At 43.4% G+C, this 23,547-nt stretch overlaps 1 protein-coding gene across 1 annotated transcript in view; it reads right to left on the bottom strand.

Annotated features, from left to right (window-relative positions):
* The window catches only part of MYCBP2 (MYC binding protein 2), a 90,923-nt gene extending 74,619 nt beyond the window's left edge, over window positions 1–16,304 (bottom strand). Inside the window, exon 1 of the mRNA XM_053455388.1 lies at window positions 15,239–16,304. Coding sequence (XP_053311363.1) covers window positions 15,239–15,525 — 287 coding nt within the window. The 5' untranslated portion in view covers window positions 15,526–16,304. The remainder of the gene's footprint in view (window positions 1–15,238) is intronic.
* Window positions 16,305–23,547: the final 7,243 nt, after the last annotated feature.

Genomic DNA, 23,547 nt, shown 5'->3' with positions numbered 1-23,547 from the left:
GACTGGGTGCAGGGCAGAGTGGGGGTGGGGATGCAGGGCAGGAGACTGGGTGCAGGGCAGAGTGGGGGTGGGGATGCAGGGTGTGAGTGTGGGTGCAGGGCAGAGTGGGGGTGGGGGGGTTAGGGCAGAGTGGGGGTGGGGGGGTTAGGGCAGAGTGGGAGACTGGGTGCAGGGCAGAGTGGGAGACTGGGTGCAGGGCAGAGTGGGGGTGGGGGGGCAGGGCAGAGTGGGGGTGGGGGGGCAGGGCAGGGTGTGGGTGCAGGGCAGAATGTGGGGGCAGGGCTGGGTGCAGGGCAGAGTTGGAGACTGGGTGCAGGGGCACAGTGCAAAGTGCTGGGTGCAAAGTGCCAGGGCTGGGTGCAAAGTGCCGGGTGCAAAGTGCCAGGGCTGGGGCAAAGTGCTGACTGCAAAGTGCTGGGTGCAAAGTGCCAGGGCTGGGTGCAAAGTGCTGGGTGCAAAGTGCTGGGTGCAAAGTGCCAGGGCTGGGGCAAAGTGCTGGGTGCAAAGTGCCAGTGCTGGGTGCAAAGTGCTGGGTGCAAAGTGCCAGGGCTGGGGCACAGTGTTGGGTGCAAAGTGCTGAGTGCTGGGTGCAAAGTGCCAGGGCTGGGTGCAAAGTGCTGGGTGCAAAGTGCAAGGGCTGGGTGCAAAGTGCTGGGTGCAAAGTGCTGGGTGCAAAGTGCATAAATATTGTGTGGGTTCTTGTACTTTGAAAATATTGTTTTTTATTACATCATAACAAAATAAGAATGTTAATGTAAATTTTAAGTTGTTTTTTAACATCCAGTTCATTAAATTCTTTTAAATAAACGAAAAATTTGCATATTGTTTTTTTTTATCCGATTAATCGATTAATCGAAAAAATAATCGGCCGATTAATCGATTATTAAAATAATCGTTAGTTGCAGCCCTAAACAGCACATTGTTTAAATTCTACCTTAAAGTTGATGAGATATTGTTTTTCTGGCTCTTATGCCTTTTATGGGAATTAGACTTTGGTCTCATTTTCCTCTCCAGCTCCCCATCTGCACCAAAGCACCTGCAAGCTCCCTTTGTGACAAAATGGCGTACTTAAGTATGCCCTTTTCTACCACAAATCGAGAGGGGAAATAATAATAAAAAAAAATGCATGCAAAGAGTTCATACAAAATGGAGGGCATTTCAAACTTCGCCCCAGGTGGCACAATGTCTTGGGCCGGCCCTGCCCAGGGTATTTCAAACGTTGGCATTGTAACACCTCCTATGTTCGAATTTTTGGTAACATATAGTGCCAATTTAAGGGCTTGCTCATAAAAATATAATTTATTTTTTTCATTTTCTTGCAGCTGGATAGTTCTCCTTATGATGCCATAGTGACATCACATAGTGATTAGTAAGCTAGGCCAGGGCTCGACAGAGAATTTTGTCCTGGCGCCTAGGCGTTTGTCAGCCTCTTACATCTGCAAAAAATTGCCCCCGCGTCACCACGTGGGGGCGCTGCTGCTGCTGTCTGCCCAGGAGTCTGGGCAGACAGCACAGCCACTTCGAGCCCGCCCCCAAGCCTGAGATCACTCCCACGGAGTGATCCTGTAGGCTGAAAACGCGGTTGCAGGATAACCAGCAATCGTGTTTTCAGTTGCCACAGGCAGCTTCAGGGAAGGGGGTTGTGTGTTGATTGGGTCCCCCTGCTGCCTGATCGCTCCATGAGAGCGACAGTGCAGCGTTAACCCCTTCAATGCCGCGATCGTGGCATTTAGGGGTTAATTCCCGTTTTGTAAGGGGCTCTGCTGCTGGTGGTCTGCTGGAAGCCCAGGCAGACCAGCAACAGCAAAAACGAGACCCCAAAAGCCCTTTGATGACTCCTGTAGGCATGTAAGCCTACAGCAGTCATCAGAGACTCCCCCTGCAATGGCTGGTCTATAGACCAGCAATTGCTTCCCAGCTGCCAGAGGCAGCTTCAGGGACAGGGGAGAGGGTTCTTCGGTCTCCACATGAGTGTGGAGACCAGCCCCAACACCCCCCTGCTGCCCGATCGCTCCATGAGAGCGACAGTGCAGCGTTAACCCCTCCAATGCCACAAATGTGTATGACACATTTGTGGCATTGCAGGGGTTAACATTTGTCCCCAAAAGCTTGTGGGGACTAAATATCAGTCAACGCTGTGCTCCAATGGAACATCAGCATTGAAAGAGTTAAAAACAAACAAAAAAAAAAAAACAGCACTGACCTGGAAGTCCTAGTAAGTGGGCTGATGATGATCAGATCACTCCTGACCAACTGTTAGTTTAAAAAAAAATCCCGGCTCCTAACTTTTTTAGCTGGCGCCCAGATTCACAACAAATTTGTCAAGCCCTGAGCTAGGCTCCATTCACCCTTTTGGTTGGCTGAAGTACCTGTTCTAAGGGCGGGTCTGGATAGATCCTATAGGAGCGTTTACTGGGGACCACCATCTTTCGAGAGGCAGGATACTTTTCACTATGGCACTCGGTAGTAATTACAGGGGGCCTCTGATTTGTGTGTGTGTGTTGCTTAAAGCCTTTATATCAAGGTATCTCAGCAATAATGATTTAGCTTAGGAGGCGCTGATCACTTCCCAAGCTCTTTTTAAGCAGCCAGCCGCCATAATGAATATGGCAAATGTGACTGCTGAGGGCATAGAACCCCTGCAACTTTTTTTTGGCGTTGCTGAATGCCTCAATGCCAAAGCAATGCAGGAACACCATTTGACGAAAGAAAGTGATGCTTGATCCCCATTAAGTGCCAGAGACATAATTGGTTCTTAACCATATGTTTTCCCATGAGGTATTTGGCACATCATTGGTCGTTAAGGCTGTTGGTTGTCCAGGTATTAGTCCATTGCCAAAAAGCTCCTTGTACTCTGCATTATATAAAATCTCATAACCTGGCATGAAGTGGTATGTCTCCAAATGTCTCGTGCTGAATTAGTTACATAGACATCATGGTGTACTATACTTTGCATGCGGCTGTAATTTAGGCCATAGGCTCATATTGTCAAGCACAAAATGAGAAACACACAGACACTACTACAACTATTGTGAGAGCAGAGACATCTCAGGAAACAAACCCGGCAAGACAGACATATATAGTTAATAGAATTTCAAGATGATGAACACACTAATTGTAAAGCACTCAGTCAAGATGTTCTAATCTTGTCTCAAAACGTCACGTGTCTACCCATCAGCACCAGTTTGCAAATTCAGTATCCCCCCGGTATGTTTCCTAATATAAATATCTGAAAACTTGATACTTTGTCAGATTCTCAAGCATTTTACAGCAACACATTTACTCATCCGCTATAACTTAATTAACATGAGTTACACAGTCATTTAATAAATAATAAATCAAAAAGGTCACTGCAAAAGTGTCATTGTCATATATACAGAGATTAAAGTATGTACTATAGAAATCAAAATATTACGGTAATCATGTGCTTCATATAATGACAAAGAACGTGGTAAAATTGTGCTACATGTTCCCAACACACAAACTAACTATTGTCACTTACATGCTAACAAAAACTCCAGATTTGTTCCCCCAAACCAGTGATGGCGAACCTATGACACGCGTGTCAGTGCTGACACGCGTAGCCATTTGGGGTGACACGCGCAGGATTTCCTGCGATTCATCCTCGGCTCCTGCACTGCCGCCGAGGATGAAAGAATCTGTGCTGGAGGACCCGTTCCTCCAGCACAGATTCTTTCATCCTCGGCGGCCGTGCAGGAGCCGAGGATGAATCGCAGGAAATCCTGCGCGTGTCACCCCCCCCCCAAAAAGGGGGGGGGCGGGACGTGCAGTAGCGTACCTAGCGGGGGGCGGGGCGGTGGAGGAGCAGGCTCACAAGGGAGCGGTATCGGAGGTCTTTAACAGACCACCGGCTCCCTTGAGTGATTTTAAGCCGGTTCAAGGATCTCCCTTGAACCCGGCTTAAAATCACTCAAGGGAGCCGGAGGTCTGTTAAAGACCTCCGATACCGCTCCCTTGCGATCCGCGCGGCAACAGCTGTTGTGCGCCGGGGTTTGTTGCCAGATCCCGGCGCACAACACTGAAGCCGCGCCCACCGCTGTCCGTGCCCTCTGAACCCCGTGCCCTCGGAAGAAGAACTGAAGAAGAAGAGGAGCGAAGAGCAGGAAAAGGAGCTGTAAGGAGAAAAGAGGAAAGGTAGGAAAGCATACAGTGAGAGTGGATTGGTGTATGTGTGTGGATTGGTATGTGTGTGGATTGGTATGTGTGTGTGTGGATTGGTGTATACGTGTGGATTGGTGTATACGTGTGGATTGGTGTATGTGTGTGGATTGGTATATGTGTGTGGATTGGTATGCGTGTGGATTGGTATGTGTGTGTGGATTGGTATGTGTGTGTGGATTGGTATATATGTGTGGATTGGTATATATGTGTGGATTGGTATGCGTGTGTGGATTGGTATATATGTGTGGATTGGTGTATGTGTGTGGATTGGTGTATGTGTGTGGATTGGTGTATGTGTGTGGATTGGTGTATGTGTGTGGATTGGTATGTGTGTGTGGATTGGTATGTGTGTGTGGATTGGTATGTGTGTGTGGATTGGTGTATACGTGTGGATTGGTGTATACGTGTGGATTGGTGTATGTGTGTGGATTGGTATATGTGTGGATTGGTATGCGTGTGGATTGGTATGCGTGTGGATTGGTATATATGTGTGGATTGGTATGTGTGTGGATTGGTATGTGTGTGGATTGGTATGTGTGTGTGGATTGGTATATATGTGTGGATTGGTATGCGTGTGGATTGGTATGCGTGTGGATTGGTATGCGTGTGGATTGGTATGCGTGTGGATTGGTATGCGTGTGGATTGGTATGCGTGTGGATTGGTGTGTATGTGTGGATTGGTGTGTATGTGGATTGGTATGTGTGTGGATTGGTGTATGTGTGTGGATTGGTATGTGTGTGGATTGGTGTATGTGTGTGGATTGGTGTATGTGTGTGGATTGGTGTATGTGTGTGGATTGGTGTGTGTGTGTGGATTGGTGTGTGTGTGTGGATTGGTGTGTGTGTGTGGATTGGTGTGTGTGTGTGGATTGGTATGTGTGTGTGGATTGGTATGTGTGTGTGGATTGGTATGTGTGTGTGTGGATTGGTGTATACGTGTGGATTGGTGTATGTGTGTGGATTGGTATGTGTGTGGATTGGTATGTGTGTGGATTGGTATATGTGTGTGGATTGGTATGCGTGTGGATTGGTATGCGTGTGGATTGGTATGCGTGTGGATTGGTATGCGTGTGGATTGGTATGCGTGTGGATTGGTATGCGTGTGGATTGGTATGCGTGTGGATTGGTATGCGTGTGGATTGGTATGTGTGTGTGGATTGGTATGTGTGTGTGGATTGGTATGTGTGTGTGGATTGGTATGTGTGTGTGGATTGGTATGTGTGTGGATTGGTGTATGTGTGTGGATTGGTGTATGTGTGTGGATTGGTATATGTGTGTGGATTGGTATATATGTGTGGATTGGTATGCGTGTGGATTGGTATATATGTGTGGATTGGTATGTGTGTGGATTGGTATGTGTGTGTGGATTGGTATGTGTGTGTGGATTGGTATGTGTGTGTGGATTGGTATATGTGTGTGGATTGGTATATGTGTGTGGATTGGTATATATGTGTGGATTGGTATGCGTGTGGATTGGTATGCGTGTGGATTGGTGTGCGTGTGGATTGGTGTGCGTGTGGATTGGTGTGCGTGTGGATTGGTGTGCGTGTGGATTGGTGTGCGTGTGGATTGGTGTGCGTGTGGATTGGTGTGCGTGTGGATTGGTGTGCGTGTGGATTGGTATGCGTGTGGATTGGTATGCGTGTGGATTGGTATGTGTGTGTGGATTAGTGTATGTGTGTGGATTGGTATATATGTGTGGATTGGTATATATGTGTGGATTGGTATATATGTGTGGATTGGTATGCGTGTGGATTGGTATGCGTGGATTGGTATGTGTGTGGATTGGTGTGCGTGTGGATTGGTGTGCGTGTGGATTGGTGTGCGTGTGGATTGGTGTGCGTGTGGATTGGTGTGCGTGTGGATTGGTGTGCGTGTGGATTGGTGTGCGTGTGGATTGGTGTGCGTGTGGATTGGTGTGCGTGTGGATTGGTGTGCGTGTGGATTGGTATGCGTGTGGATTGGTATGCGTGTGGATTGGTATGCGTGTGGATTGGTATGTGTGTGGATTGGTATGTGTGTGGATTGGTGTATGTGTGGATTAGTATATGTGTGTGGATTAGTATGTGTGTGGATTGGTATGTGTTTGTGGATTGGTAAATGTGGATTGGTAAATGTGGATTGGTATGTGAGGAATCTGTGGATTGGTAAGTGTGTGAGAGTGATGGGTGTTATGCTGTACCATTTCCAATGTATTTTTCATTATATAATTATGCTCTAAAGTACATCATAACTCCCATCACTCTATACTGTTCCATACAGTGGCAGAGCTGGGAGGCAGAGGCCTTGCACCCCCACCGCAGGACTCCTGAAAGCTAAGTAGTTACTAAGCAGGTATGTTAAATAATTTGTTTTTGGTTTATTAAATACAATTATATATTGCAATTATACATTTTTGTAGTTTAAACTATAAATTGCGCAAAATTATGTTTTTTTGTCGAAGTGACACACCACGCGAGTTATGCTCGATTTTTTGCCGATTTTTGACACACCACGCCAAAAAGGTTGCCCATCACTGCCCCAAACCAAGGGGGAAAAGAAACATTTCTGAAGGTGCTCAACAAGTGTAAACAGAATAAAGAGCATGAGTGGCAACTTTCTTTTTCTCTACCTTGCATTGATGTAGTTTGTTTCCGGTCAAGTGTCTACTGAAGATTACAGAAAGAAAGCCCCTCAGCAAATCCACAGATGACTCATAACCAAGACTCCACAGAAAAAGAATATGGGGTTATTCACAGCAACTTCTCTGGTAGCATGTGCGGGTTAAAATAGAAGTTCCCTTAGAGATTTTACACACTGGGGCTTATATACTAAATACACCCAAATTCAGTACAGAAGGCCATCCCGGGCAAAAGTCTCTGCAAGAAGAGCTAAGATGACCAAACAGCAAGCACAGAAATCTCACCAATTTACCCTTTATCGCAAGTGGACGGCAAAATGAAAGAGACTCCTGCAAACTACCTCTGTTTTTTTTTCCTCAAGTATATCTGTTCCATCTTATATGGATGTATCATCCTTTTCCATACATGGCTACATCCCTCATATTTAGGGGTCTAAACTGCAACAACAAGCAAAGAAAAATGGGTTACACGCATATAGACCTTCGAGATGAAAAGCACCCACTGAAGTATACGGGAGATCTAATGGCAAAAGGTGGTCCGTATTCCAAGCATCATCGCCACTAATCTAATATAAAAGGCCCTTTCCCCAACTGAAAGCTGCTATCCACCAATATTTGTCAGCACATTAAGCATGCCACTATTAATGTAGGCAAAGGAACAAAACGGTTACGGTGCCACATCAGGGTCCCCTCTTTGTGGTTGCCAGTAAGTGACAGTGGAAAACATTTCTCTATAATGTAGAGAGTTGCTTCCCATTATCAACGAAAGTCTTTGAATATCAGAGGTTGTTAAACGTACAGCAAATCAGCACTGACAAAAACCTGCAGTCATATGATATTTTAGGTGCCTTTGACTGCATCTCCCTGTATGCGATCTACCCATCTGCAGAGTGCTAGCTCTGGTGAACACCGCATGCAGGAGTCTGTTTACATCCCAGAGCCCACATGTAATGTCTTCCCATTGATGTCAATGTGAGCACTTTCCTTCAAGCAGCCAACCATTGGAAAGAAATGCTGGATCATGGAAGGAGGCAGTTTTGCACTGTGGAATAATGCATATTATATTATTCACAGATTACTTTAATATATATTTTTCTATAGTGGGGGTGTCAGATAGACCAGGAAGATTTGCCTGTCTGACACGAGGCAGATTTTTCTCTATGTCTCTGCTTATTTGTACTAACTCACGTGACATTTTCATTAAATATTATACAACAAAACACACAGCACACCGAACAGTTCAAACAGCAAAGGTGGCTGCTCTTAAAGTCAGCTTAAGGAGTATAAGGTTCTGTCCATACAGAATAGTATGCAGAGCAGAACATGCATACAGCCATTGTTACCCAATGTCTAAATAATAACTTTTTTTTTTTAACAAAGAAAAAGAATAAGAGGGTAGATGCTCATAGTGCATTGTGTGTGTGTGTGTGTGTGTGTGTGTGTGTGTGTGTGTGTGTGTGTGTGTGTGTGTGTGTGTGTGTGTGTGTGTGTGTGTGTGGCAAAGCTAGGGATCAGGAAAAAAAAAAAAAAGCGTTGCTAAGGAAATACGACTGGCCCACAAACCAGCATGCTGAAGAGTTAGTTTCCTTGGCAACCACATTTATATTAATGTAATTATTTTTATTGGGCTACATAGCTGCGAACTGCCCACAGGTATGTTGTGCATTACCACTTCAATTTAAAAACACTTGTAATCCAGATAGGCAGACACAAATCAATTACTGAATTCAAAATCAATTTTATGCTCCGTGAAGGGCGAGGCCACTAGCTGGCTGTGAGCAAGAGCAGTCACAGATTTCTGCTTTTATGATGGCAGAGAAGACCACCCTTTATCGGCACGTGACACCGTCAAGGACACAGAAAATGGACTCCCCGGCCAAATGTACTCCCCCAATGTTCAAGTATCAGTCATTTTTCTTACAGCATGTATGCCTGAAATCATATTAGGTCAACACCATATACCAACTTTTTTTCTACTACACTTCAACACTGGCCCCTAAAAGACCAACCCAGACGATATTTAAGCAAGAATCCTTTTCCAGTTCATGATGCATGGACTCCAATACATTTTTACATCATGCAACTCTTTGCAGGTAATCTTCTGTCATCCCATCCCCCAGTTGAATTATGTTAAGGTAAAAACACGCTACTAACTGCCGTTGCTACCATTTGAATTCCATAGGAGCAAGGAGCTGCTTGCGTAGGAAGGAGCATCGAGATCAGCAATGCAAGTCCATGGAGCCCTGCTTGCTGATCACTGTGTAATCCGTGCAGGGGAGATTGGAAGAAAGAGCGAGAAACAAGGTTTCCCACACATCCTCACAAAGGGATAAAGAAAAAAAGTGCTTTTATGAAAATATAAATAAAAATAAGAAATTAAAAGAAAAAAAAAACAAAACAGTGAGTTCAGTGTTGTAATTTCGATACCACTGACATACATAAGATATAAATTTTGCACTAACTGCAAAAAAATAACAAAAAGGGGAATCTTAATTAAGCTCGTATATGGTAAAAATGGACAGAAAAAAAATAGTGCTTATAGCACTAAAAAGCCTTCACAACAAAGGTGTTGAAAACACAGAAGGTCTAACAATTTCAGAAATCAAATTTGGGAGAAAATTGCCTGTGCATCAATCCTTTTTAACTATATAAGCATTGTACCAAAAACCATGGCCACAAAAATATAAAATGGTTTAAGATACAGAAGCAGGTAATTCCCAAAATTGTGTGGTGCTGAAGATGACTTATGCAATGTGGTTGGTGTCATCCATGAATTCCTCCTACATTAAATATGAGAGAAAAAACTCTTTGGCAAGTTAGAATTCCAGAGAAAAGTATAAATTAAAATAAAGCTACATTTGTTTAAAAATGCATAGTTATAAAAGACAGAAGGTTAACCTGCATGTGTTTCTCATGGTATTGCCGATCCCTGAAAACATGCAAGAGTTAATCCAAGCTGTTATGTCAGTATCCTGAAATAGTCCTATGATGTAATTGTGCAGTATGTGTAATGCTTCTAGACACCACCAACATTATCGATGGCCGGTACAAAGAGAATGCAATTATACTTCTTCCACCGCATCTCAGAGTCACGGATAAATAACAAAAAAAAATGCTTCCACCTAGATTGGAAGAAAATGTGGTATAAAGAATTCATTACATCTCAAATACATTCCTCTTAGTCAATTATCTTAGTTAATCTTAGTTAATATCTCTTAAGGAATTCTAAAGGTGAGTTTAATATGAACAATAGAATAATAATTATATTAGCATAATATACATTTTGAGATTTACAATATACACATTTTTCCCCCATAATACTTCCTGTAATCCGCAATTTCTACAAGTCACCAACAAACTACATTCATTTAACTTACAGAGGACAGCATGCGTGTCCTACCTGCAAAGTGAAGTTTTTAATACACAAGTAAAGGGAAGCAAGATGCTTTCTTACTATTATTGTTACCAGCGTCACAAGAACCCTACGAAGTGAAATCCAAAAGACTTCAAGAAATTAACACAAAAGCATTAGTTTATTGTGTCTATCTCCAACTGATAAAGATACAAATGTTCACACAATAATAAGCATTATATCACTATGGCTGTTGCTACTTGACGTCAATGGGAACACTATACAACAGAAAGTGTACTTAAGGGCACAGCGTCTAACTCCAGTAACTAAAGACCGCATGTAATAAAATACAAAATGGTAACCAAGCTGCAATTTACATAAAACCATAGCTGGAGAGCGCCTTTAGGGTGATATTTAGAACGTGGGACAGAGGCAAGTCTGAGCACCACTTTTCTCCCAAGACAGTGAGGCCTACGCTAAAAAAAACCCTTACTAAACTGAGACATTGAAACAGACACTCCAGCCATCATTTGCTTTCTTGGCATTGATTAATGGTGGCGAGAAACATCTGGACACAGAAGTGGTGAGGTGCTGTCTGGACAACCGCAGTGTCAGTTCATGTCATTCAGTCATGCATCTATGTCTGATGTATGAAGTAAAATAATTCCACCATAGACCTGTTAGAGGTGTGTGTAGGGGGGGGGGGTTGCAAGGCAGGAACCCATCATCATTTTCAACGAATGTTATGCAAAAATGACCTTTGGAAATCAGCGAGGGAATCTACTGTAATAGTGATTAAAGTGCAATGGCAACCTTTAGCTCAAAGGACTCTCCGACTATCGTAAAAACTACTGTAAAGTTATGCTGAATGCATCATTAAAGAGACAGTTTAATGTCCCTGACAAATTACTATAGAAGAATGTATATTAAAGCAATCCATAAGGAATTCTTACTTGACAAAAGCGAGAGCCCTGCTGCAGCGACCGCCCTCTATTATTCTTGCCATAGATTGGTCACTTGAAGCACCCAATCAATGACAGGAACGGGTTGCCATTAAAATCAACTGAAGTGCACAGCGTTTCAGGAATGGTCGATGTCCTGGTAACAGAGGCAAAACCCACAAACCTCCATGGAACATCAGCAGGGAAATAAGGCTACATGGGTAACTTCATTGAAGACAAGAAAAAAAAATATGTTTTGTAAACAATGTATTCTGGGATATAAAAAAAAGAAAAAAAAATGTAGTTGAGGTCTTCGCATTAGCAAGTTAAACAGAAACTTAACAAAATGCCTAGAAAGCATTTTTGAAAATGACCTCATCGGTCTGACATCACGTCTGCACTCATTTTCTACCCACACACACAAAGTGTCTGTAACTTCACCTCCACAGGGCCGAAATAACAAACAAGTATTAGAACTAACTGCCTTGACTTAAATATCAGAGATAAGAAGCTTTGATTGAAAGGTTTTCATTGCAACATTAAAGAAAGAAGAGTGTTGATGTTAATGTTGGATTTTCTTCAATATATTACAAACACTTATTTTTGAACCCATCCTAGATTTACAGATTACCGTATTTGCTCGATTATAAGACGACCCTGATTATAAGACGACCCCCCAAAATCTGAATATTAACTTAAGAAAAAAAGAAAAAGCCTGAATATAAGACGACCCCAAAGGAAAAAAGTTTTACCAGTAAATGTTAATTCATGTAAACTATTTTTTTTAATAAAAGCTATGATTGAGAAAAAGATTTTTTTTGTTTTTATTTCTTGTATTTTCCAACCTGCCCCCCTGTTACGCACATCTGCCCCCAGGCTTGCCACTCCAATATGGCACTGTGGCCCATGATATGCCTTTTAACCCTCTATATGCCACTGTGCCCCATGGTATGCCTTTTGACCCCCTATGTGCCACTCTGCCTCCAGAAATGCCTTATACCCCTATATCCCATTCTGGCATTTAGGGGGTTAGAATGCATATTATGGGGCAGAGTGGCATATAGGGAGGTATAAGGCATTCCAGGAGGCAGAGTGGCATTAAGGGAGTTAAAAGGCATTGTATAGAGCACTCTGCCTCCAGAAATGCCTTATACCCCTATATGCCACTCTGCCATTTAGGGGGTTAAAAGTCATATTATGGGGCAGAGTGGCATATAGGGAGGTATAAGGCATTTCAGGAGGCAGAGTGCTCTATTAAATGCCCCCTTAACGCCACTCCAGAAATGCCCTATGCCCCCATTTAACACACACACACACACCCTATACCCCCCATTTAACTAACACACACACACACACACACACACACACACTCTCTCATCCCCCTTCCCCCGCTCTCCCCCCTCTCTTACCGGTGCTTCCAGCCGGGGCAGCGGGTTGACGTCGCCTTCTGCTGCAGCCGGAAGGAGGTGTGGCTAGCAGCGGGGGTTTGTATGCGTCCGTCGCGTATACTTTCCCCGGCTGTCAGAGATCAGCTCTCTGATCTCTGACAGTCGGGGAAGGTCTATGCGACGGACGCAGACAACCCCCGCTGCTAGCCACACCTCCTTCCGGCTGCAGCGGACGTTGTCTACGCGGATCGTGTAGACGTCAACCCGCTGCCCCGGCAACACAGAGGAAGCAAGGAAGCACCGGTAAGCGTGTGTATGATGGGGGGGGGGGGGGTCGGGTGAGACAGGAGGATCCAGGTCCCCTGCAGCGGTGCGGGGGATCTGGATCTCAGTCTCCTAATCAGACCTCTATTTGAGGTCTGATTAGAAGACGACCCCGATTAGAAGACGAGGGGTATTTTTCAGAGCATTTGCTCTGAAAAAAACCTTGTCTTATAATCGAGCAAATACGGTATATTTTTTCTTATACACAGAGTTTTAAAGCAGAAGAACCAAATAAGGTCTGATGGTTTCATGGAAGACGATATGGGCCAAAGTTCTTATCTGATGTCAAATTCTGTTTCTTTGTATCACCAACTGCCATCACACTGTGTATCAACTATAGCGTTTTTTCATCATTACAAATACTTTACTTTCTATTGGGAAAAAGACACCTTAATCCTGCCTGCTTTATTTTATTTTGGCATATCAGACTGTCTTGATATAGAAGACCAACACACCAGTGCCACAGATGGGTCACTGCAGGGTTTAATCTCGAGTACTGCTGGTAAGGGAGAATGCGTTGGCAGCACAAATACATATTCTGCCCTAAGGCAGCACTTTGGGACCCCTCTGTTTTAACAAATGAAGCAGTGGAGTTGACAAAGCACATGGACAGCAGTCTAAATACACCAGCAGGCAGCGGAGTCAGGAGGTGCCCACCGGAGATTAGTATCTGGGCGTTACTGAACCCGTCAACCCCAGAAGTGTTGATAATATAGCGTGGGGCTATTTGGCTTTGCATTTGTTTGTCACATCCTATGACCCAGTCTTTCCATTTTGCGAATGAGATGGCTAGCTAGCCTACGTATCAAAAGTGGATTTCTTTTTTTCATGCCTGTGCCAGCTGCAAAATAATGACATACTTTGCAAACAATACAAGCACCAAAAACAGGCAGGCAGGGTTTGCTAGTCACACCCTCTCGTCCGGAATATTAGTATTTTCTTCCTGTATGAAGAAGGCCTTGTGTGATGTAATCCAGAATGCATTACAAAACTATTTACGGGCGATAAAATTAGACAGTACACATGGTTAGTGGGAAAAAGCCATTTGTGTTAATGTGAAACAGGCCAAGGTTCATCTCAAAAGCTACAACAGCAATCACATTTGACAGGCCTGCCTCATTGATACCCAAGCTGTCAGGGTGAAAAAAACAACAAGGACCACAGCAAGAGAGATGAGAGCCGTAATAGAAAGCACTCTCATGATGATACTACGTGCTAACAAGCTTTTGTAAACATCAACGACGTGAAGGCTTCAAACCTATTGTTCTGAAAGCCTCAGAGTGATGTCATCAGAAGACACGCTGCAATACTACATGAGCTAATAATCCGCAATCCTTACCAAGGCCAACTCAATATCTGTGCTAGAAAACATTTCCTACTGTCTCATACAGATTTTAAGGAGGTACACAGCAAGTACATGAACAAAATTATATTTTGACAGATACATACAAGCCCACCGACAGCCGCATTTAAAGAAATACACGAAGACGTGTATGTGTGATACTCGTTCTGACACACTCCAGCCACAAGTGTCTGCTGCTGATAACACAACAGGACAAAGTATCAGGGCTGGGTACGTGCCAGCGACACACACCGGCTGCCATTGCATGTCTAGCGATGGAAACACACTAACGAGTGAGCATTACGGAGCAGCAACCGCTCAGGCCTACAAACATGGCCAATGCTACTGCATTCTTACAGAACCACCAGGTTAATAACCAGCAAGTCATAATCCAGATAAGTCTGCAAGGGTGCTGCCGGTAAAACGCGTTACCGCTCTGCACTGAACCCCCGCTCCAATTGCTACAGGACCATGCAGCTAAGCAGGTGACCAAGCAGCAATACCTGCTAGAACTGAATATATCAGGGCCAGGGCACAGGGGCCGATCCATGTACTGCAGCACTGTATAACCCAGCTGTCAAAGGGCTCAGCAGACATTTACAATACATAAGCAAGGACAGTCTGGAAAGCCTGCTGACCATTTCACTATATATATGTACATATACACACATACACATCTGTATATATAGCTTCCTGAATCTGTCTAGTTACAAGGGAAGTGCCCTCCAGGAGGACCCACAGCAATCTTCCCATGTAGGTGGGCTAAGCCAATCAGCTCAGAGATGACAGAGTGAAGGTGGCAGGCACGTGATCCCAGCACCTGGCACCAATGCCCCATGGCTCCGGTGCACACACCTTGCGCCACTCGTTAGTGCGCCACACCTCTGGTGTCCCTCCCTCTTCCCCTTGGCATAAGACGCAGGGAAGCCGGGTGGTCAATGTATCATTTGCCCTCGGTGGGGGGTGGGGGTTTGGGTTATGTCATCTCTCATCTTCCCGGCGTCTTGTCAGTGCCCCACCTCATCTAGGGGCTGTGCAGTAACAGCATATGCCGTAGGGCCTGTCTAGGGCCGCGCTCAGTGTAAGTACCTGCCGGGCTGGCCAGCCTGCTGGTCCCTGTCGTTCACCGCCGCTGTGCAGATCTGCCGGTAGCGGTCAGCCAAGGCCTTGCCGAAGAGCAGCAGCTGGTAGCGGCTCCTGCAGTCGGAGCCCGAGGACCCGTCCTGGGCCCCCGGCATGTGCGGCCGCGCCATGCACAACGAGGAAGTGGCTGTAGACGGAGGCACCGAGAAGAAACTGTGTCCCCCAGCTCCTGAGGCAGAAGTGGAGGCTGCGGCTGCAGCCGGGGGTGGGGGTGCGGTGGCTGCGCACATCATCTTTACCCCTCCCTGGGGCAGAGAGAGCGGGCCTCCCGGGGACTTAGTACAGACAGCGGCCGTGCGTGCGTGTCACTTCCCTGACACCATGGAGGAGCAGTCCGTGTTAGCCCGGCTCATCTACCCACACAGGATCCACGGTAGGTGAGTGTCCGCCCGGGAGGGGGGCTGGCCGGTGACCTCCCTCTCTCCTTTCTAGGGCCCCGGTGTGCGGCCCGTGACAGCCGAGCAGAGCGGTGTAGAGCTTTCACCGCAGTCCCAAAACACACCCAGCTCTCCTCACCATCCTCCGGTGTGCAGCAGCCGGGGCTCAGCAAATACAAACAAGCCTGCACCTCCTCGACTCTCCTATCCGGCTTCCTGGGCTCTCAGTCCGGCCGGGGCAAAGCACTGCGACAAGAAACAAGGGCAAGCAAAACGGTGCCTCCACCCGACCACGGGACGCAAGCTTCAACTAGGCACGGACTCAATCGAAAGCTGCACACTCAGTGCTGCCATCTTAGCTTCATTATGTGCCTGCTGCTGCTATTTCTCCCCTATCTCCCTCACTCAGGCTCTCAGAGCATGCCGGGAGAAGACTTTACTCCTCTGGCAGCTTCCTCCCTGCGACACATCGCCTCCTACCGGCAGCAGCCGCTCACTGCTCGAGCAATGCTACTTATCCCAACATTGCACCTCTTCCCCATACATAACAATAGCAGACGGCGGCAGGTATCCTCGCTGGGCTGGGTCACGCCATTGATGGGTGCCGTCACTGAGCCTAAAAAAAAGCAAGAACGATCCGTTTAAAGAGTGCGAACGGTAGTAGGCGTTTAACGCGATGTGTTGCATTAGAGTGGGTGACATTTAGAACCGGGATAAAGTAATGTGATTAAGCCGCATTCGTCATTATAAGACTGCTGTGTTTTAGTGCTACATTAAAACAAACATATTCATTTTAAATGATATTATTAAATAATATTATATTATCTAATGATATATTATTTAATAATATAATAAAGCATTTTCGATAGCACCCACTATTTTTGTTGCTATACATCCAGCTGATTCCTTCCTATTTCTATACATCCATTAGGGGGATGGAAATGAAGAAGGCGTGGTATATTCCAATAACGGTGATATAGTATATTGTCCTTGGAAGTGAAACGTCTAGTTTATCATTCAAGGACTTTCCTTAGATCCGTCCCGCTTGGATTTACTAAGCAGTCAGTATGCCATTATAAACCTCTATGGCACGTCTTACATATACACCAAATTGTGTGATATCAGTCAATGAAAAGAACAATAAACTTAATATATATCTTAACTTAATCTTAATGTAGGTGTCTAATCTTCCCCTGGGACAGCCATTCTACTAAAGGGAAACTTAAAATGTGTGTGGTTGTATGTATATATATATATATATATATATATATATATATATATATATATATGCAGTGGTCAAAAGTTTGCATACCCTTGAAGGATTAGTTATATATTAACCACTTTTTAAAGAAAACATGAGTGAGCAGGTATAACACATTTCATTTCTTTCTTATGGGATTCATATTCAACTGTAGGTAATAACAGAATGACACTGGCAACAAAGAAAAATATGAATTGATCCCTGTTCAAAAGTCTGCATACCCATAGTCCTTAATACTGTGTATTGCCCCCTTTAGTATCAATGACAGCGTGCAGTCTTTTGTAATAGTTGTCTATGAGGCCTCAAATTCTTGCAGGTTGTATAGCTGCCCACTCATCATGGCAAGATGCCTCCTGGTCATGCAAAGTCTTTGGTGGTCTTGCATGAACCGCACGTTTGAGATCTCCACAGAGCGGCTCGATGACATTAAGGTCAGGAGACTGTGATGTACACTCCAGAACCTTCACTTTTTTCTGCTGTAACCACTGGAGGGTCAACGTGGCCTTGTTCTCAAGGTAATTGCCATGCTGGAGACTCCAAGAGTGTCCCATGTGCAGCTTTTATGTGAAAGACTTGCAAATTGCCAGTATCTTCTAATAACATGCTGCATTCATCTTGCCATCAATTTTCACAAGATCCTCTGTGCCTTTAGAGCTGATACCCCCCCCCAAAAAAAACCATCAATGAGCCACCACCATGCTTCACAGCGGGGATGTAACCAGAAAGCTCTATTTTGGTCTTATCTCTCCAGATTACAGTATGCCAGAAGCTGTGAGGTGTGAGGTTCGTTTACTAAGCGTCCCTGTCTTTGGCATCACCTGAGCTTTGGTTTCTAGTACACTCCTATCTGCTTTTCGTCGGGTAGGAGCCCTGTAGCAAGGGATACTTGGGGATCTGTCTGTACCACACGATGCCTCATAGCTGAGGGATGATACAGACAGGCGCAAAGGAAGACACCAGAAACAAAATACTAGGAAATAGTCTATATTGAGGAAACTGGCAGGACAAGTAAATACAGTCTCTTTGGTTGGAAGCCCGATGGCAGGGCGCAAGGCAGGAAGCCCACTGGCAGGACGCAAGGCAGGAAGCCCACTGGCAGGACGCAAGGCAGGAAGCCCACTGGCAGGACGCAAGGCAGGAAGCTCACTGACAGGGTGCAAGGCAGGAACCCCACTGGCAGGGCTGACGGCAGGAAGGTTACAAGAAATGAATACAGGAATCTAAAAAATTATCTAAATGCAGGTATGTGGTCCATACCTGTAAAATCAAATGCAGCATTTTGTAATTAAGTTATCAGGAGAGTTTTCTGGAGTGTTATGGTTTTAACTAGATATGTGCAAATGGGCCAAAAGCAATTCAGACAGTTTTTTCAGTTTGTTTTTGGCCCATTTACAATTAACAAATTACAATCCCTGCCTATTCAGGTTGGTCAAAAATTCGGGGGGATTTTTAAATTGAGAATGAATTTGTTGCCTGGTGCCCACATTCTCTCTCTCACACACTCATTCACACTCTTGCTCACTCTCATTCTTCCCTACGTTCTCTGCAGACCACTTCCGCTTCTACCAACCACTTCAGCACCTTCATCTTCTATAGTTTATCTTCTCCCTTCTCTTCTATGTTCAATCTGCTATCTTCAATCTTCTAGCTTCGTCCGCATCTCTGAGAACATCTCTGGCGGGAACTTCTGCCAAAACGGCAGCGCTTGCAGTGACGTCTTCTCCCCTTATTGGAGAATTGGGCAGAGGACATCACTGCAAGCGCCACCATTTTGGAAGTCCCCGTCGGGTTATGTCCGCAGAGTCGCCGGCGAAGATTGAAGATGAAGAAAATGAAGATGCAGAAGTGGCCATCAGAAGCAGACGTGGCCATCAGAGAAGGTAGGGAACATTTAGAGAACGTGAGTGTCGAGCCACAAATTTCAGATGCAAACTTTTTTTTGTCTGATCTCGGTTTTGTGGCTCTGTACCAATTGCTGAATTCATATGAATCTGAATGCACAAGTCATCTCCTGCAACTGGGCTCCAACTCCTGGTAAGTCCTTACACTTATGTAGTTTTAGGTGGACCTGCTATACCAGAATAGGTGTTATTACAACATAGAGAAGACATTTTAGAATCCCCAATTCAGCAAATTACCGTATTTGCTCGATTATAAGACGACCCTGATTAAAAGACGACCCCCCCCAAAATCAAAATATTAATTTAGGAAAAAAACAAAAAGCCTGAATATAAGACTACCCCATAGGAAAAAAGTTTTACTAGTAAATATTAATTCATGTAAACTAATTTTCATATTTAATAAAAGCTATGATTGAGAAAATATATTTTTTATTTCCTTTTATTTGCCAACCTGCCCCCCCAGTTATGCACATCTGCCCCCAGGCTTGCCACTCTGCCCCATGATGTGCCTTTTAACCCTCTATATGCCACTCTGCCTCCAGAAATGTCTTATACCCTCCTATATGCCACTGTGCCCCATGATATGCCTTTTAACCCCCTATATGCCCCTCTACCCCATGATATGCCTTATACCCCTATATGACACTCTGGCATATAGGGGGTTAAAAGGCATATCATGGGGCAGAGGGGCATAAAGGGGGTTAAAAGGCATATCAGAAATGTCTTATGCCCTCCTATATGCCACTGTGTCCCATGATATGCCTTTTAACCCCCTATATGCCCCTCTGCCCCATGATATGCCTTTTACCCCTATATGCCACTCTGGCATATAGGGGGTTAAAAGGCATTTCATGGGGCTGAGTGGCATATAGGGGGTTAAAATGCAATTCTGGAGATATATATATATACTGCTAACAGCAATCACACTCCTATCAAGCCAAGGCAGCCAGTACATGCTGGAACCTGGGGATGTTAGAAGTGTGATTACAGCCTCCCTATGCCATGCTACCACCACCACCCCCACCCCCCTTACACATCCATGCTATCACACACACACTCATTCACAAACATTTAAATACTCATTCATTCCATTAATCACACACACACACACACGCTCAAACCCCCCACCCCCTTACCTGAACTGCAGATCTCCCACTCGCAGACTTCTGCAGGGGCCCGGCTGTGCGAGGAACTTCTCTGGTCCCGCCCCCAGAGGAAGGAGGGGGGAGGTAGAGTTATGTGAGGACTGTGCTAGCTTCCTGTTTCCTGCTGCTAATAGCAGAGACGCTGCTCGCGATCAAAGCCCGGTAAGCAGCACGGCCGAAGCAGAATGAGGTCTGATTAGAAGACGACCTTGATTATAAGACGAGGGGTATTTTTCAGAGCATTTGCTCTGGAAAAAACCTCGTCTTATAATCGAGCAAATACGGTAGTAATAACTCTAAAAGGTCTCAAATGTCGTTAAATTCCTACAAGAAGGTAGTGCTCAATAGACAGTAAAAAACATGGTAATGAAACCTTATGAACTCTTTATACATAAAATGTCTCCTCAATGTTACGGGTATTACTTTTGGTACTTCAATTTGGCTATTTCAGCTACATCCTTGTAAAATAAACAAGTAAATAGAAAACAGAAATGGAAGAAGATTGCACAGAATATTATAAAAATAAACATTTATTGTCAACAGTGAATCCACGTGAGATCATGAATGGTTCCACTTCTAGCATGTTAGTCACCACAACATTTAAACCGAGATATTTTAGATTTCTAAAAATGCTGAAATCCAGGATATCCTAGGGCAATTTCACCTGAACTCTTTTTTTTGCCTGTGTTCTAGGGGTAGATAACAACACTTGTGGTATGCTGTGTTATGTCTACATAATATATTTATAATTCTGTTTGTAAGCAGGTGGCAGGACTTACAGGAGCATGAAGTATAGGAAGAATTAACTGACTTTTTCAAACTGTTAGCCAATTAATGCCAAATAAATGAGGAACATCGTAATCAAGTAGATCTGTGTGGAAAAGGAGGCAGGCATGTTACATGAAACCTGTAGGTATTTGTATACATTCACTCTCCCAGATCAAAACCCAACCCTACATTAGATTCTATATTAGAGTCATTAAATGGTATACGCTGACAAGAGTAACAGAAAATCAATGTTAACTGAATGCCATTTAGCCATGACATATAATTAGCCATAGGAGGGTTCGTCTTTATTACTTAAAGTGTTACTTTATAAACAGTTTGTATTTGTAGATTGTGCTGTAAACAGCAAACAAATCAGAAGAGATTTCTGATCTCTGACCAATCACTGTTTCATTTTTATATGCATGTATGGCTAACTATCAGGGCTCTAGATACAGTAATCTATGAACGTCTTTTTATAAAGTTTAAAAATGTAGTCTCATTTAACGAGGCTGAGGAAAGTATAAATGAAGAGTCTTTTACACTTGATCATTAAGTCTAGAAGAAGAGTGTGGAAACTGGAAGGGATAGAGATTTTCTTCCCTTGACAGCAGAATACTTTATGAGCTTTGTAGTGCTGGAGGGAAGAGACAGGTTTTTGTGCTTGCTCTCATAAAAAAAAATATTTTATTTAATATCTAAGTCCTTTTCTATAGCAGACATTGCTTTACAATAAATATTATTATGTGCTTGCCTTTCACTATTTAATCCAGTTGTTGAGGAATATTTCATAATTCACATGTGTAAGGGACATGCTTGGATCACAGAGGAATAATAACCTCATTGTACACTGTGATGTGACATCCTATGAGCTTCATTCGCAGGTTGTCATGGTTTTCTCTTTCCCTCTAGGCGTTTTATTCCTTTTTTTTTTGGAGAGTAGCCTAGCTTTGAAAATAAAGGCTTGGAACCACTGATGATTGGAATTGATGTCAAAAGCTGTTAATTAATTGTAACACTGTAGCTCGGTGAATAATTATTTCAGGTATATGTTCATTGTAGGTTTCTAAGCAAAGCCATTTGATAAGGTTTCATTTTAGAAGGAACGTACTTTAGATGTATCACTACAATGTCATCCAACGAGCCAATTTAAAAAGAAGCAGTATTGTGCTTTGCATAAGGAAATACACTGATTATGTGTATTTATTTTGAAATGTCACGGAAGTGACTAATGACCTATACAAACTATCTATCTCTACTACTATACTACCAATGCATTAGTAGAAAATTTGTTAGGGAGATTTGTCTGATATAACATTAGGAATTTTCTCCGTAAGAAGGCTAATTATTCACTTTGACTTTCTTCCTGCATTGGAGATCCCAATGGATCATGCTCAGTGAATGTTTTCTCGTATTATGCAACCTTCTTGAAATAAGTAGGTAATATTTAAAGGTCATTAGTATTTGATGGAAGATGAGCTCTGACTTTCAAACAACTACCTACCACCATACACAGAATAGGCTTTTCATGTGATTATTGAATGTACTATAGAAACAACGGAGCCTGATTGCAAGATTAAGCATCTTATTCCTGCATCACAGCTAGAAAGCATTGGTAACTTAACCGCCTTGTAATATTTTTGAGTAAATGTATCGTATTTATTATTATTTATTATTAAATCAGCTAAAAATAGACTAGTCAATATTATGAATTTTAGCTACTTTCCATTAATTTTCTCTTTGCTGAAAGGGTAAAATGCATTAGACTAATAATGACAAAGTTTCAATGTTGTTTTAAAGCGAATTGCATGTTATGAATATTAATTAATATTACATTACTGTGAAGCATCCAGTTCTCAAAAATTGCTAACACATCATTTCTTTTGGAAAATGTTTTACATATTGGTTGCCATGGCAGATAATAATCATGAAAAAAACAAAATCCCTGGCCTTCAAGTGAATCATTGGGTAGCCTTTAGTCATACTCAACTACCAGCGTTCATTGTAGTCCACTGCAGCTGAAAAACAAAGTGTTGGCATGTAAGCAAGGGTATGTAAAGGACATCATTTTGCGAATTTGGGCATGTAGTATCCCAGCAAAGATTTGTGTCCATTTAATATGTACTGTATACACACACACCAGGTGATAGGGAGAATGCCCGAGAAGGAGGAATAATATTGGATATATATAATCTGCAGACCCGATACCCAAGGAGTCTTAACGAGGATAAGGATTTGACCCATTTCCGTTACTAAGATGGTTATATGCTGCTCTTGTATCTAGATGGGATTCCTTATCATTTGGCTATGACATAAATCTGTCTATAAAATATATTTACCTTTTTCTATTATCCTGCCTCTGTTGTATTTTATTTTGGCTTTATCTTATTTTATTTTTTGGCGCTTGCTTCCTCAGATCTGGATAGTGTCTGGAAGGTTTTGTAATATAATAATACATCCAGATCATAGAGTAGTTGATATGGGAATTATACTTCACTGTCAGAAGTTATACAGAAGTCAATACAAATATATACAGTATGTGCTATTTTATCTGTTAAAATATGTTTACATTATTAATTTTTTTCCCTTGCATAAATCCTTGTTGCCAAGCAACAGAACGATAGGTTTGCATACGCTTCTTCAGTTTTGCCTTGATGTGTCTAGCTACAGAGAGAAAAAAACTATGATTTTTCCAGGAACGAGAACAAGAAACTGTGCTTTAAAAACACACGGCTAAACCACAAGACTCCTGCTTCCTAATTGTAAAAAAATTATCTCTTTATCAAACACTTCGATACATGATCAG

This window comes from Spea bombifrons, chromosome 2, assembly GCF_027358695.1.
Source record: "Spea bombifrons isolate aSpeBom1 chromosome 2, aSpeBom1.2.pri, whole genome shotgun sequence".
Lineage (NCBI taxonomy): Eukaryota > Metazoa > Chordata > Amphibia > Anura > Pelobatidae > Spea > Spea bombifrons.
The sequence above is the reverse complement of the archived record's forward strand: the minus strand, read 5'-3'. Positions and strand labels throughout refer to the sequence as shown.